This window comes from Pleurodeles waltl, chromosome 5 (assembly GCF_031143425.1).
Source record: "Pleurodeles waltl isolate 20211129_DDA chromosome 5, aPleWal1.hap1.20221129, whole genome shotgun sequence".
NCBI lineage: Eukaryota > Metazoa > Chordata > Amphibia > Caudata > Salamandridae > Pleurodeles > Pleurodeles waltl.
This window is the reverse complement of record NC_090444.1, coordinates 124256871-124272813: the sequence shown is the minus strand read 5'-3', so window position 1 is coordinate 124272813 and position 15943 is coordinate 124256871. Positions and strand designations below refer to the sequence as shown.

At 45.6% G+C, this 15943-nt stretch overlaps 1 protein-coding gene across 2 annotated transcripts in view; it reads left to right on the top strand.

Annotated features, from left to right (window-relative positions):
• The window catches only part of KIF13B (kinesin family member 13B), a 537272-nt gene that overhangs the window by 39823 nt on the left and 481506 nt on the right, over positions 1-15943 (top strand). For both annotated transcript variants that reach the window (XM_069233796.1, XM_069233797.1), the window contains exon 2: positions 7706-7799. In XM_069233796.1, coding sequence (XP_069089897.1) covers positions 7706-7799 — 94 coding nt within the window. The remainder of the gene's footprint in view (positions 1-7705; positions 7800-15943) is intronic.

Here is a 15943-nt window from a genome sequence, read left to right as displayed (position 1 = left end):
TTTTAGGATCGTTAATTGCCATGGAGCCTACTTTCGACTTCCCAACTATGGAGTGGCTGGATTTCAGTAAATTTAAATTGCATCTTCTAACTTCGGTAAACACAGTGTTTAGATCTATCACTCCAGTGCTTTCCAGACTCCTCTGTTTACCTTTCACCTCTTCAATACGCTTGGTGTATTTGGCGCTGAGAACTTTCTTGAATAAGGAACCTAACTTGCAAACTAGGAGACCGGCAATATTTTGATTTACATCTCTATCCTAGCTAATTAATATATTGCACGTCAATGTTGCCTGCAAAGAAGGATGTTTTTTCCTACTGGACAGTGAAATAGTGGAAACTTCTCTGTCTGACAATCTGATGTTCAGAAGAACACCAGTGTTGAGTCCACTGGAAACCCCATGCCCATCTAGATGTCTGTTGCACTCTGCCAATTTCCTCCAGTTTAATTTCTGTAATACTCTCGAGGGAATCCCCACCAAGCGGAGCTGGGTCCCAGCTGTGATATTCACTTGCATTTGTCAGCCACAAAGCTACTGCCACCCAAGTATTCACTTTGTAGTGCTGAGATGGGCAATTACTTGGGCAGGATCGTTAAAGGGTGTAAATAGAACTGGTCTCTCCAGGATATGGTGTGGATACCACTTTGTTTGCCTAGCTCACACGCGCCTTCCTTGTTCCATGACTCACTGATGCAAAGACAGCTAAGTTACTGACTTAGTATTTAGTCTTTTGAGATCAGGGGCCAGATGTATCAAAGGGTTTTACCCATTCTATGTCTATGGGAAAATGTGTTTGTACATATGACCCTAGGTTACCTACTCCCTGTAACTTTAGGGGTCCTTGCCTTTAAGAAATTGAAGATATTGTTTTATTTGTCGAGTTACATTTTCTGAATGGTCAAGGTTTCTGCTGTTGAAGGTTACTGCAGACTCTAAGATGACTGATGCATGCTGTATCAAAAATCACTCTGCAGTGTAGTTGGTTACCACCGAGTTCACAACAGTGTCAATAATGATAGTGAACAACCACAACCTATAAATGAAAACAGAATCCTATCTGATAGTCAAACTCTGGGCCTGAAGGTACCCGAACCTAGCAGTGCTGGATTGCCATTCTAAAGAAAATGCTGCCCTTTACAAATCTTAAAACACGTAAGTTTCAAAAACTTACCCCCTAGGCGACAAGACAGTTTGACCTACACCCTTGGTTTTCAACATTTTGACTTCTGTGGGCCACCAATGAATCACCACAGGAAGCTGGGGATTCCCATCTGAGCATTTTCTTCCATCTCAACCGCAAGCCCATACATAAAATACAGGAACAAGTTTACAGTAAACAAATACAGAAAGTATGAAATATTTTATCCTTAAATGCAAAAAACGAAATTTTAATGGGAAGGTTGGATCTTTTTTTATTTTAGAAGATAAAACACTATTTTAGAGTCTAGCATATCACTTGGTATTTTTTTTTTTTTGCTCCTTCTGCATGCTCTTTTTGTTTATAGGTATATCAGTGTGTCACGTAAGGCAACAAATCATCGTCCTTATTACATTTTATTTGTTGTACTTGTGTGTGTGGATTTCTATAGCGTGGCTTATCACCCATGAGGGTATCCAGGCGCTGTCCATGGGCACAGGGAGATTAAATGATTTGCCCAGAATCACAGGACATTGCGCCGACTCCGAGGCGCAAACCCCGAACCCCACCTCCAGAGGCGGTCGCTCTGACCGCTTCTCTATATCCTCCCCCTTGTGCTGCTCCCGGGAATCTAAATAAGGATACCTACTTAAGATTTAGCCCACAAGTTCAAATTCCTCCACCTTTTACGAAGGGTCTTAAAATGTGTTTTTTTTTTATTTTTATTTTTTTAATTATTATTATTTTTTTATACGTACTTGATGTAGTAATCTGCTAATATTATATCATTTTCTAAACCGTTGTGGACTCGAGTAGGTGTTGCGGTTCGCAGGCTAAGAACTGCTGTCCTACACCGTTTCCATTGTGTCACAAAAGCCAAGCTATAAATATTTCACCTGGACTCATTAGCAGCCTGCCATCGAGTCCTTTTGTGAGGCAGACCTGCAGTTATAACTGGTTTGACAAAGGTTTACCATTTTATCAGAGCACATTGCACTGAAGCTTCTACAGAGTCACAACAGGTATCACAATCCCAGAGCTCGATGTACAATAAAGAGGGCAAACGCTCTAAGGTGACACACGAGGTGTCTGTCTCACACGCACAGTATTGAATGCTCTGCTTGTTTGCTGGATTAGGGTTATATGTTAGCACAAATAGTTGTGCTACAACGTGTTACCTTCTGTTCAGTTCCCTAGTGTGAGAACCTTTCTACACGACCACCTCACCAGAGGACTGAGTAACTTATCTGCTTAGCTCATTTTATTATTGTGATTTAGTCATTTCTTTCGTTTTTAAACTTGCTTGCTTTCAAAGTTTCATACCCCCAACAAGCGTTGACAAAACCAATAGGTTTGGCTTCTGTCCTGTTCTTGCACACAGAAATTGCATCTCAAGTCAAATACAACCCGCCTGAAACTTGTCAAGGTTGTTGTTTTGCACTGTGATGGTGAAAGCCAGTATTCTACTTACTCATCTGTCTCTGCCATAAATAGTTGTACAGTAATCACACGGCTCTCATTCGGTTCTCCCTCTTTCTTTGTTGCCTTTTGTTTAGTTCTGTTTTGTTCCATATTTCTGTGTATTCATTTATATATTTTCTGCAATTCTCAGTTAAGTCTTTAACTCACTGTCCATCCCACTGGCCATCTTTGGGAGTCAACGATGGAACCTTAGTTAACTTTTGCTCCTGTATTGTATTGTAATTGTATTTATATAGTGTTTACTATCCTCGACGAGGCGTTTAAGTGCTTTTCGGTGAGTAGCACGCTGCTCTAGAACCTAAAAGTGGATAAGTGGTGCATTATTAGGGGCAAATTGTTATTGGGATGGCACGGCAGCTGCAACTTGCTGCTTTATCTCTGCTTATGGTTACAATGTTTTTATTTTTATTTACTGCTCCTTACGCCATTTTTGAACAGTAAATAAACAAGCATTGGCAAAGGCAGTAGGTCTCTACTATGTGAGATCTATTGATTTTGGTGGGGTTGAGTTAAGTTACCTAGTAGCATTCCAAAGCTTTGAGATACATAGATGCAATTTTGATACAACTCCCAATTATAATACAATTCATCCTATTATTTCCACTCTGGGTCACCCCAGCCCTCTGTTACTATTATGAACTTCCAAACAACTCTTTCCAAACTCTTCCCTCCTCTTTATCCTACTAAGAGCCTCTCTGACTCATACTAAACCTCTTTTACTACTTTGAACTCCCAAATAATCCTTTCTAAGCTCTTCCCTCGTCCATCCATACTTAGTCCTATTCATCCAACTAACACTTTCATCACTGCTCACTTCGGGACACTACTTTATTCTTTCAGCGCTCCACGGGTGTGCATGTGTGTTCTCACTTTCTCCCGTAGCTGTTAGTTTGGATGAATTGGTTTCTTGGCAGGCTCTAGGTGTAGAATATTCTGGGGTCTGGTCCACGCCTGTAGTGCAGGGCAGCCTCCTGGTGAAACGTAGCATCCGCCGCCTTTGCACGGGGGACTGCGCTGCAACAGGAAGCCCTCTGCATGCGCTGCGGCGCTAGCTCGGGCTGCGCTGGGGCTAACATGCAAGAGACATCTGCGGAACTGTGAGACGTGAGGTGAGTCTACTATTTCTAGCAGCCTAGATTTAAATATTTATATTTCTTCGTCAAGTTGGTGTGTCTTTAATTACAGTAGTCCTCCGTTAAATATTTAACTCTTTATGCATGCATGAAGGAAAAGTAAAGTACGCGTAATTGATACACATCACATATGACCATTTAAAGAAAATCCGAACTGTCTAGCTCCTTCCTAGCCAGAGATTAACCTCCCAAGCGCTATTCTAACGCTTACGCATTATCTGTTAGTTTCCTACAAAGCGGAAGTCGACGGACAGTGTTGAGTGTTTGTGACCACTTCCTGACTGTGTAGGTTTGATTTCAAGCATGCGGCTAGTCTGGTTGTTGCCCATTTACTTGAGTGGGACCAGTTCCTATAGCTCGGGGACTTGGACAGCCTGCCCCAAAGCCCTCCACCATTTCAGGTTGCCGAACGCATGGAATCTAAAATGTATTCGCCCATGCACTCTTGTCAGTGTGCACAGTGTCCCCACACTCAACACAAAGGACAGGTGCACACACACACTCGCATTAACTCACACACTTTCTCACTCTCTCAAGTGAAAGACCTGGTTAAGGGAGAACTTTATACAATGGAGGGTCAATGGGTATCGCTTCCTGATGGAAACGGAGAATGAGACAGAGGGCTACCGCTTGACTGTAGAGCTCGCCTCGATCCAAGATAGACCCACAAAGCCCAGCTGGAGAGGACAGCAGCCCCTCTCTTATAGAGGTGTGCACTTCAGGTGCATTCAAGTACCAGCTCTCAGATGTCAGCCGAGTAAACAGAGGGAACGCTTGGTGAGCTTGCATTGTCACTCACTGGTGGTAAAATGAAAAATACGCATCTTGCATCATAATTTTGTAGGCCTGTGTGCACCAATCATGATCCCACCTACAAAATGGCACAAATGCAACATGGAGTTAAAGCACGCAGGAGAAGGAGAAGGGCTTGAAGTGCGAAGCTTTATGAAAATGAAAGTGTAAAAAACAGTGGATCGAAGGACAACATTGTGCAAAATGGCATTTTTATATTGTTATGAAAAATTTACTGGGAGAAGAGGGGAAACGGAGATTAGGGGAAACACATTCACTCTCATGGAGTGCTTTCTTGACCGAGGTAAACAAGTTTCGGAAAAGATGACACTTGTAGATTGATAAAAGGAACACATTAGAGCGATGGTAACCCGGTGATGCTCTACAGAAGAAACACAGACTAGCTGGCCAGGCTAACACAAATAAAATCTTCTAGATATGGCTTACGGCCTTAAAACAGCCGAGCAGCACAGCATATCCTCCAGAGCCATGCAGGACACTCTGTACCAACACCAGGATTGGCTTCTTTCAGTCCCACGAATGAGCTCTTCAATTTGCAAAGAAGGGCTCTGGGGGTTTGGCCCTACAGGAGCACGTGTTCATGGCAGTGTGCAGTCTCCATATTTGAGAGCTGTGAGCACTGCCTGCCCTGTACTCTAGCAGAAGATTAAGCACATATGTGTATTCAGCTGTTTGTATTCCTATTGGCTCTTCTGAAGGCAGCACTGTCTTTGGAATGATTTACTCTCCCCCTCTTCTTACTCAATCAATCAATCAATCAAAAAAATTTATAGAGCGCGTTACTCTCTGCACTTGGGTGGGGGAGGGTGGGGCAAGGAGGGTCACTGTTCGCACAACCATGTCTTGAGGTTAACAACCATGTCTTGAGGTTCTTACTACACACTGTGGTGTAAGGAGTCCTTTTCATAATCCATCATCTTACAAAATGTAACCAACACTTCCTCCCTCGTGAGAGCTTTAGTTAACTTGCTGAGCCTGCTCTGTAATGATCTCTTTCTTCTGTCTGATTTCACTTCCAGGGAGTACCTCATTCAGAGAAGAGGGATTTAATTTTCTAATTGGCCTGGATTAGCGCACCAGCCACGGAGAGGGAAAGCTGTGTTGTGGTCGGGTCGGAGTGCCGTGGTGGAGGCACACTCTCACAGGCCTGGCAACAAAGTTCTAGATTTCTAACAAGTGCTAGAATTGTGGAATTATTTTGTAATTGTGTTTATATAGCACTTTCTATGCTGATAAGCTCTTCAAGCACTTTTCGGCAGGTAGCACGCTACTCTGGAACCCAAAGGCTGATTAGTGGTGGATTAGTAGGCGGTAATATAAACTGCTATTGGGAGTGGTAGACATGTGAGTCTGTTAACTAAATGAATAGGATAGACAATGGAACAGTTTATATTGTAGGTGCTTGCTACGACCTACACAATGCACTTCCTAGGATTATTATCCCACTTCCTAAAGATTTGCCTCGGGGCAAGTGCCACCAAACAGATGATCAGCCCTGGGCCTGGGTCAGCTTCCTATCCGGATCGTGCATAGGAAACCTGCAAATCTACCAGACTTCCCTGTGACCATTTATCAGGGAAGTTCATTGCAGTCTGTTTTCTGTTCGGGAGATGTTGTCTTGCAGCAAACTATACTCCCAGTGTGCCTTCTGAAAACATTTATATAGTTCATGTCTTATCCAAGGTAAAAACATGGAAGCAGTTTTCAATATCATATTCTGTCTCTAAATTTAGTCTTGACTTTTTGCTTCTTTTCCCACGTGCTATCACACATCTGACTTCAAACTTTTAAAGTACAGGAAAGTTATGGGGTTGACTTTATAACTTATGCTGTGTCTGCACAGTTTTACTTTGTGATATATATTTTTTTTTTTTTTTCCCCCCTTCACATATGGCAGATCTGTTCCACTTCAGATGTCCATGAGGAAAAACATCGGTTATACAAATGTGTTTCCCGGTTTCTTATTCCCTAAATGTGTAAATAAAAACAGTTATACATCTAGATAAATGTTTTTATTTTTCAAATTTGGTTGGATCTTAAGACTGACTGTTTGCTATGTAAGGACCCCGAAATACCCTGAGCACTCATTTTGTGGTCTTCTCACGGTCTTTATTTCATGCCACCCCAGAAATATGTGAACCACCTGGAGTGTCTTTGCATGTGTCCATAGTATAGTGCAGTAATGTAAAACGATTGTCCTGCCCCTTGCAGAATGCGATGAGGTGCCCTGCAGTGTCCCATATCTCACAGATATTTTTTGACCTTGGGCGGAATGGGTGACCCCTTGGAGAGTTGAAGGCCCCTCTGCACTACAGGGGCTGTAAGGGCCTGCATTATGACCCTGTCATTATGAAACTTTGGTGCCCCTCTGGTCAGTTTCATGCAAAAGCAATACTCCATTAATTTTTACCTAAGTTCTCCAGAAGTGTAAAGTAAATATTCAAACTTGTTTTACTCAACATGGGAATATTAAAATGGACTGGATCCTATATAGCAATTCATTGGATGAAGGTCTTTGATAAGTCTCAATATGATACTGTTGCCAATCTGTTCAAAAACTTCCACTGTGGCAAGATAAATACCAGAAGCTGCTAGTTGGCATTCTTGTGAAGACGCTTGAACTGCTGGAAGTCACCTTACAGTAACCTCCAATAAAGACAAAGCACAGCCACAATCACTACAAACTTCCAGATGGACATCGCTGGGCGCGTCAGAGCTCAAATTTCTTCTCGATACAGAGCCTCATACAATTTAAGATGCTTAGTTGGTCAAGAGAACATTAGATGCTCCTTCAGGAATCATGGGAAGATCCCGCTCTCCCTATGTGCCTGGCTTCCAGGTGAGATGTGGACTCTTTGAATCAGGGTCTGCCTTGTAGGACACTGCTGGCCTCAAATGGACATCAATGTGTTACGAGAAATTATTTCAAAATTACAAATATGCCCATATCCTGGAAGTCTGAGGTGCTTTCTCAAAGTGACTCTAATTGGATCACACAGTCAAGAAAAGCTAGGCATGGTTTAAGTTGCAATGCTTTGTTATAGAAAACTCCCAAGTAAAACACAGTAAAACATGTGCAGACGTTGTTTAACTTTTAAGTGCAGATAGTGATCTGTTTGCTTTCTGATTTCTCCATAGAACATGAACTGCATACTAAATGTGTGGTGGACGTCGAGAACAATCAGATCATTCTGTATCCTGCGAACACCAATCTTTCTAAAGGAGATGCGAGGTAAGCTACGCGCAGAGTGAATATATAATATGTACGTCAGTCGGTACTGCAGTCCTCTATGCTGCTGATAAATATTGTTACTCCATTGTTATTTATTGTTAATGGTAACATCAAACGCCATCACTTCAGAATACAACATTTAGACCCTCACACCGACTTGGGCCAAATCCCGCTTCTAATGCATATTTGCACCACAAAAGATTTTGCCCACATGATGCTGGATTTGCACAAGGTAAAACCTGGCACAAAATGTATGGGGCATGTTTCGGGCTTGCACACCTTAGAACTAGGAAATCTGGACACTTAACTGCACCACACCCAATTGTGTAGTCCAAAACTTAGACTGGTGCAGCATACACACCAGCGAATTACACGCCATGTGTGTTGCTGATTGCGGGTATGCAGTCACAGCACAAAATTTCCACCAGACCTGAAATTAGCGATCTTAGCCTCTGGCGGGTTAACTCAAATTGTGATGTATCCTTATGTTGTAGACCCATCCTGTGTGTTGGAGGGACTGCCCTAGGGGAGGGTCTTCTGCACCTTCATGATAAGTTGTATTCTTGTTTTCAGTGTTGTTGCTCTAGATTCATCACTTGTGGTCTTATATTATTAACACTGTTATGATTCCTCCATGTACATTTGCCATATTGTAAATGTGTTGGGAAATGGTCTCTGCCAATTGTTTTTTTTTGTTTTTTTTTTTCATCTTGCACGTACCCTCATGTTTCCTAGTCCTTTTTTCTTTGTTATAAGGTTCTGAACTGTTGGAAGCAATTATACGTTTTTCCTTTGCTTAGAACTATTCATATACATTGTTTTGGGAGTTCACTTGTCAGCAGTGGCATCTTTAACTCGTTTCATTAAAACTTTGCACGTTTTTTAACTTGTTGGGGTGGATAAATTGAAGCCCCCTCCCCTTCAGGATGGAAATATGATTCATTGGAAAGTAAGCCCCGTGTGCTGTTGTGTTTTATTTGCACTTATCACCGACAGTAGTGTATAGTTGTCACAGTAGTGCAAGTGCCTGTACGTGTTCAGATCTTAATGCACTTTATAGATGCTGTGTAAAGGATGCAGGTCAAATACAGGGAAATGTAATGTCTTCTTCCAGTACCTAGAAAAGCTGCCACACGTGCTTGCTTCTTTGCAGTCACTTTTACTCCATGTTTTGCACGACAGATTGAGGCTTTGATGTATATTGCATTACTCGTGATTAATATTAGTGTTCTCGCGACCACACCACCCTTTCTTCCAGCAGGTCATTCAGCAGTTCTGTTTAGTGTGGTACCACATGTACGTTGACTCGTGTTGCTGCTGTTGACAATTGCCATGTGTATGCACTTTCAAGATTTTGACCATAAAATGAGTCTGGATTCTACCAATGTGGCTTGGCTCCTGTTTGTTTCACCGGTTCTCTTAAGGACCTCTGTGTGATTAGCGCTCCCTGTTGTCGACATTGGTGTTAAGCACTCGACCCTTGTGAATAACAGGCCGAAGGGTTTAGTGGATTTTTCCCAAATAAATATGTTTAGAAGTGGTTGCTAGCATAGGATTTCAAATGTGTACATTCTTGAAGAACAAAAGAATGGGTATGGCAGATTACAGGGTGCAGCCCTAAATGGTGGTGTTTCCTCACAAATTCTCAGGGCCGCCTAAAATGGCGGCGTTTCTTTCCCGCGCACTCTCAGATGAATCTGGCTTATTCGTTGGCCCTGCATCGTAGCTTCAGTTTACTTGTGCGCTTGCCTTTGTCAGGGACAGGTGGCGGGAAGGGGTCATCGTGCACTGGACCGTGTGGGCTTTCGCAGGGTAAACACTACCTCTCATCATCCATTCTGAGTGAGACATCAATCTCCAAGGGGTTGTGTTGTGCGAGTGGCAGAGCGCTGACACCAGGGCTTCCACTGTTGACTTGGTTTTACCTTTCAAGCATCATCCAGTTAGTAGCACCTGTGTGGCTTCTGACAACCCTACTTCCCAGCAGTCAATGTAACTTCGTCTTCTGCTGAAAAAAAGGGGGATCATGTTGACAGGGAAGAAAGGAAGAAGAAAAATAAAAAATAAAATGCATCTTCCAATTCCAAAATAGAACAGTCAATCAAATATAATGTGTAAAATGTATGCAGTTGGAAAAGGCAAAACCATATTGTTGGACTTTTGCTTTTGCAGGGTCATCCCCAGACTTTTTTGCCTCCTGCCTCCTATATTTTTCTGACATGTTGCTGTTGGCTTTTCAACTCTGAGCACTTTACCACTGCTAACCAGTGCTAAAGTGCATATGCTCTCCTGTTTAAATTGTATGTAAGTGGTTTATCCATGATTGGCATATTTGATTTACTAGTAAGTCCCTAGTAAGGGGCACTAGAGGTGCCAGGGCCTGTAAATCAAATGCTACTAGTGGGCCTGCAGCACTGGTTGTGCCACCCACATAAGTAGCTCTGTAATCATGTCTCAGACCTGCCACTGCAGTGTCTGTGTGTGTATTTTTACACTGTAAAGTCGACTTGGCAAGTGTACCCACTTGCCAGGCCTAAACCTTCCCTTTCCTTACATGTAAGGCACCCCTAAGGTATGCCCTAGGTAGCCCCAAGGGCAGGGTGCAGTGTATGGATAAGGTAGGACATATAGTAATGTGGTTTATATGTCCTGACAGTGAAATACTGCCAATTTCGTTTTCACTGTTGCAAGGTCTGTCTCTCTCTCATAGGATAATATGGGGGCTACCTTTAAATATGATTAAAGTGTAGATTCCCCTAGAGAAGAGATGGACAGGTGGAGTTTGGGATCCCTGAACTCACAATTTAAAAATGCATCTTTTAGTAAAGTTGATTTTGAGATTGTGAGTTTGGAAATGCCACTTTTAGAAAGTGAGCATTTTCTTGCTTAAACCATTCTGTGACTCTGCCTTGTTTGTGGATTCCCTGTCTGGGTCAGTTTGACAGTTGGGTTGTTTTTCACCTCACACCAGACAGTGACACAAAGGGAGCTGGGGTGTGATCTGCATTTCCTGATTAGCCATCTCTGCTAGGAGGGAGGGGTGGAGTGGTCACTCTCATCTGAAAGGACTGTGCCTGCCTCTGACAATGCTGTCTCCAGCCCCCTGGTGTGTGTCTGAGGCCTTGCCTGGGCAAGGCAGGATTTCACAAGAAGGTGTGAGTCCCCTTTGAAGAAAGGTGACTTCAAAGACTAAAATGAGTATAAGAAGGGCACCCAAACTTACAAACTTTAGAAACACTTCTGGAATCAAGAGGAACCTCTGCCTGGAGAAGAGCTGATCGCTGAGGAACAAGTGCTGCCCTGCCTGTGACTGTGCTTTGTGGAGCTTTCCTGCAGTGCTGCTTCTGCCTGAGTAAGAGGGCAAAGACTGGACTTTGTGTGCCTTCCATCTTGAAGAAGAAATCTCCAAGGGCTTGATGTAGAGCTTGCCTCCTGTTGTTGAAGTCTCAGGGATAGCAAAGACTTCTTCCTGCCAGCACCTGGAGTCTCTGGAGAGACCCCTACTCTGCTCTGTGGTGCCCTTCCAGTTCCTGGGACCCTGAAAGGAGAGGCTGGCAGCCTAAGGACAAAAATACACGCACCGCGCACCGTGCGGAGAAAAGATCGACGCGAATCCGATCGCGGCTGAGAAAACGACGCGACGCCGGCTCCGTAGCTGAGAAACGACGCCGCAGGAAACGCGACCGGAGAATCGACGCCCGGAGCAGGAGAAACGACGCGCAGCATCGCTGACGAAGGCTGAGAGATCGCAACCAGCGCCGCGGGACTTTCGGACCGTCGCGTGGCTGGCTTTTTCGACGCGCCTCGCCGTGCCGAGCTGTTTTCAACGCATATACCCGTGCAGGGTTATTTTCGACGCACACCGCCCGTGCGGGGTTATTTTTGCCGCAAATCAGGTACATTTTCACGCTAGCAGCGCTAGTGTGTTGTTACAACTACCTAAAGACTCTTTTTATTTTAAACCTTTAAAAAATCATAACTTGACTTGTGTATGCTGGATTTTTGTCGTTTTGGTCTTGTTTTGTCTAGATAAATATTTCCTATTTTTCTAAACTGGTGTTGTGTCATTTTGTAGTGTTTTCATTAAGTTGCTGTGTGTGTTGGTACAAATACTTTACGCCCAGCACTCTGAGGTTAAGCCTACTGCTCTGCCAAGCTACCAAGGGGGTAAGCAGGGGTTAGCTGAGGGTGATTCTCTTTTATCCTAACTAGAGTGAGGGTCCTTGCTTGAACAGGGGGTAACCTGACTGTCAACCAAAGACCCCATTTCTAACATTGGTGACCAGCGGTCGGGATTTGGACTTGTATTTGTACTTGACATACAGTAAATAAGTGTACACTACTGTTTTGATCTCAGACCACTACGTGACCACATACTACTTGTCTTGTGATTCTGCTTTTTGTTCTCTGATGTCCTCCTGGAAGTATTGATGATATTTTTGGACTTTGTTTTTTGGTTGTGAAGCCTTTGCAGAAATGGAAGTCAATTTCTGGCACCTATCTATGTATAAAAAGTGGCAGCTTAAAGCATTCTGCATGGAAAGGGGACTGGCTGTGAACAAGGAATCCAGAAGGGAGGATCTTGAGTCAGCCCTGTTTCAGGATGAATTGAAACGTTGTCAGGCAACACCACCAAATGAGTCTGAGGAGGATAACTACTCTGAGGAGGAGGACTACTCCAAAGAGGAGGGCAGTGGCCCTGAGGAGGGAACAGAAAGAGATGATAGGCTCCTAGCTCGAATCCGGAGTCTGGAAGAGCTTAAGAGGGCCGAGGAGAAGAGAGCCTTAGTCCTGGCAGAAAGGAGGAGGGACTTAGAGATTAAAAAAATGATTTATGCTTACGAGCTTAAATTGAAAGAGCTGGAAGTCATGAGGGCTGAGTCCAGCTGGAATGGTGGCAGCAACAATTGTATATCCAGTGATGCTGCAGAAGTACACATGCCCAGAGAGGTGGTGCCCTACTTGAAGGAGGGAGTTAACACACGCCAGGAGGTTCAGGGGTATGAGGTAGCTCCAGTGATGCACAGGGTCTCTGAGGTGGATTGGGGAACTGGCATGGGGAGTCATATTCCTACTGGTGGGAGGGACACTCTACTGACTCTAGTTGAGAGTGACAGGGAGAGGGGTTCCCCCCAGGTAGAAGTCCTGGTTATGGAGTGTGAAGACCTCCCAGAAGAGTGTGGGTTGAGTGTCAGGGACAGTCAGGTACTGTCTCACCAGTCTCAGGAGGGTGATGTGGGGTGCTTTTTCAAAGCAGAGTCACTGGATGGTTGGGTGAAGGGTACTTTGGTTAATTCATGTGAGGGGCTGAGTGATGTAATTGCTGGAGAGCATATGTCTAGTCCTTATTTTCCAGAGCTATGCCAACACCAGGTGGAGTGTGAGTTCTCTGACCCCAGGGAGCTTACAATGGAGGCAGACTTCTGGGTGAGTACCAGAGAGTCTGAAGAGGCATTTGGGGGTGCTCCTGAGAGGAGTGGTCTAGGTAGTTCCCAACCAGGTGAGGTAGGGAAGGATTGTAGTGTCCCAGGTAGGTCCCAGTGTAGTGGGATGGGTGAGGGACCCCATGTCCAGTCTCAGAGGAGAGGGAATGGGGATGGGTTGAGGCCCAAGGTGCCCGAGATCCGGTCCCAGGTCCTGGAGGGTTCCCTGCGGGAACACCAGGAGGGGAGCCTAGCCTGTACCATAGGGCCATCTGTTGAGGGAGACCCCACAGTGTCAGGAGAACTTGGGGGGGCGGCTGTAGCCAGCGTCCCACCAGTTCTGGTGTCTGGCAGTACCACTCCTAGTGAGGGGGTGCAGAAGTCCAGACAGAGGGTTGAGAGGGGGTTGCGGACCCCAGTGGAGAACCTGGAGGGTCAGGGGTCAGCTCTGAGAGCAGAGCCCCCCATGAATGACCTTGGTGAGACCATTTCTGGGCTGGGGGGAATCCAGACTCTGTCACATGGGCAGAGGTCAGGAGACCTGCGCCAGCCAGACTCTTGTGTGGCCCTTCGGGACAGTGTGTCCCTTGAGGGGGGTAAGTGTGCCCCCCTGGAAGTCCTGGTGTGCCAGGCAATGGTTCAACCGCAGGGTGGTGACTCTGGGTTGAATGATCAGGTTCAGGGGGTAAACTCTGACCTGATGGGGGGTAAGTGTGCTCCCAAGGAAGTCCTGGTGTGCCAGGCAGTGGTTCAACCGCAGGGTGGTGACCCTGGGTTGGATGACCAGGTTCAGAGGGTAAACTCTGACCTGGTAGGGGGTAGGTATGCCCCCCAAGAAGTCCTGGTTTGCCAGGCAGTGATCCAGTCTGTGGGTACAGGCCCTGGATTGGGAGGCCAGGTTAAGGGTGTCCCCCCTGACCTGGAGGAAGGGGCTACTGCTAACAGTGCCCCTACCATGTTGTCTTCTGGGGGGGCCGCTCCTAGTTGGGTGGTTCAGGACCCCAGAAGAGAGGGCAGGGGGAGGGAAGCCTCACCCCTGGCCCTGGTCCAACCTGAAGGTACAGACCCCAGGTTGGAGGATCAGTTGCAGGTTAACATCCCTGCACTGATGGAAGAATTGTGCAGGACTGCTTCTACAAGCACCCTGACAGTTTTTGACTCTGGGGGTGCCGCTTCTGCAGGGAGGGTACAGAGCCCCAGAGGGGAGGACCAGGGTCAGGTTGTCATCCCTGACCTGGTGGAAGAGAGAGTGGTCAAAGGGTGCCAGGCACCTGGGGCTACCACCCCCCACTCTCCACAGTCACAGTGGTTAGAGAGGCCTGAGGTCGGGCTCTCATCCCTGACAGTTGTCTGGGGCCACTGTGGCTGGCTGTCCTGGTGGACAGAGTTGCCCCTGGGGGGGGAAGGACGAGAGTCACACCCCAGGGGTGGAGTGGGCAACACCATTGTGTTGGCCCTGGTGGTACTATCTGCCCATTGCAATACATCTGTGAGCAAAGTAAAGTTAGGTGTTGCACAGATGGTGTCTGTAGATGTGGAGAAGGGTTCCCCATGGGTTAGCTTAGTGGGCCCTGAGAGTATGGACAGAGGGATCCAACTGGAGTCAGGAAGGCGTAGAACTGGAGCATGCCCCTGCTGTTGTGGGCCTGGGTCCCTGTTCTATCGCCCCAATCAGGGAAGTACATCAAGGTATTGATTGTTCTCCCCTGGCTTTAGGCTGGTAGGGGGTCGTGTTGGACTTTTGCTTTTGCAGGGTCATCCCCAGACTTTTTTGCCTCCTGCCTCCTATATTTTTCTGACATGTTGCTGTTGGCTTTTCAACTCTGAGCACTTTACCACTGCTAACCAGTGCTAAAGTGCATATGCTCTCCTGTTTAAATTGTATGTAAGTGGTTTATCCATGATTGGCATATTTGATTTACTAGTAAGTCCCTAGTAAGGGGCACTAGAGGTGCCAGGGCCTGTAAATCAAATGCTACTAGTGGGCCTGCAGCACTGGTTGTGCCACCCACATAAGTAGCTCTGTAATCATGTCTCAGACCTGCCACTGCAGTGTCTGTGTGTGTATTTTTACACTGTAAAGTCGACTTGGCAAGTGTACCCACTTGCCAGGCCTAAACCTTCCCTTTCCTTACATGTAAGGCACCCCTAAGGTATGCCCTAGGTAGCCCCAAGGGCAGGGTGCAGTGTATGGATAAGGTAGGACATATAGTAATGTGGTTTATATGTCCTGACAGTGAAATACTGCCAATTTCGTTTTCACTGTTGCAAGGTCTGTCTCTCTCTCATAGGATAATATGGGGGCTACCTTTAAATATGATTAAAGTGTAGATTCCCCTAGAGAAGAGATGGACAGGTGGAGTTTGGGATCCCTGAACTCACAATTTAAAAATGCATCTTTTAGTAAAGTTGATTTTGAGATTGTGAGTTTGGAAATGCCACTTTTAGAAAGTGAGCATTTTCTTGCTTAAACCATTCTGTGACTCTGCCTTGTTTGTGGATTCCCTGTCTGGGTCAGTTTGACAGTTGGGTTGTTTTTCACCTCACACCAGACAGTGACACAAAGGGAGCTGGGGTGTGATCTGCATTTCCTGATTAGCCATCTCTGCTAGGAGGGAGGGGTGGAGTGGTCACTCTCATCTGAAAGGACTGTGCCTGCCTCTGACAATGCTGTCTCCAGCCCCCTGGTGTGTGTCTGAGGCCTTGCCTGGGCAAGGCAGG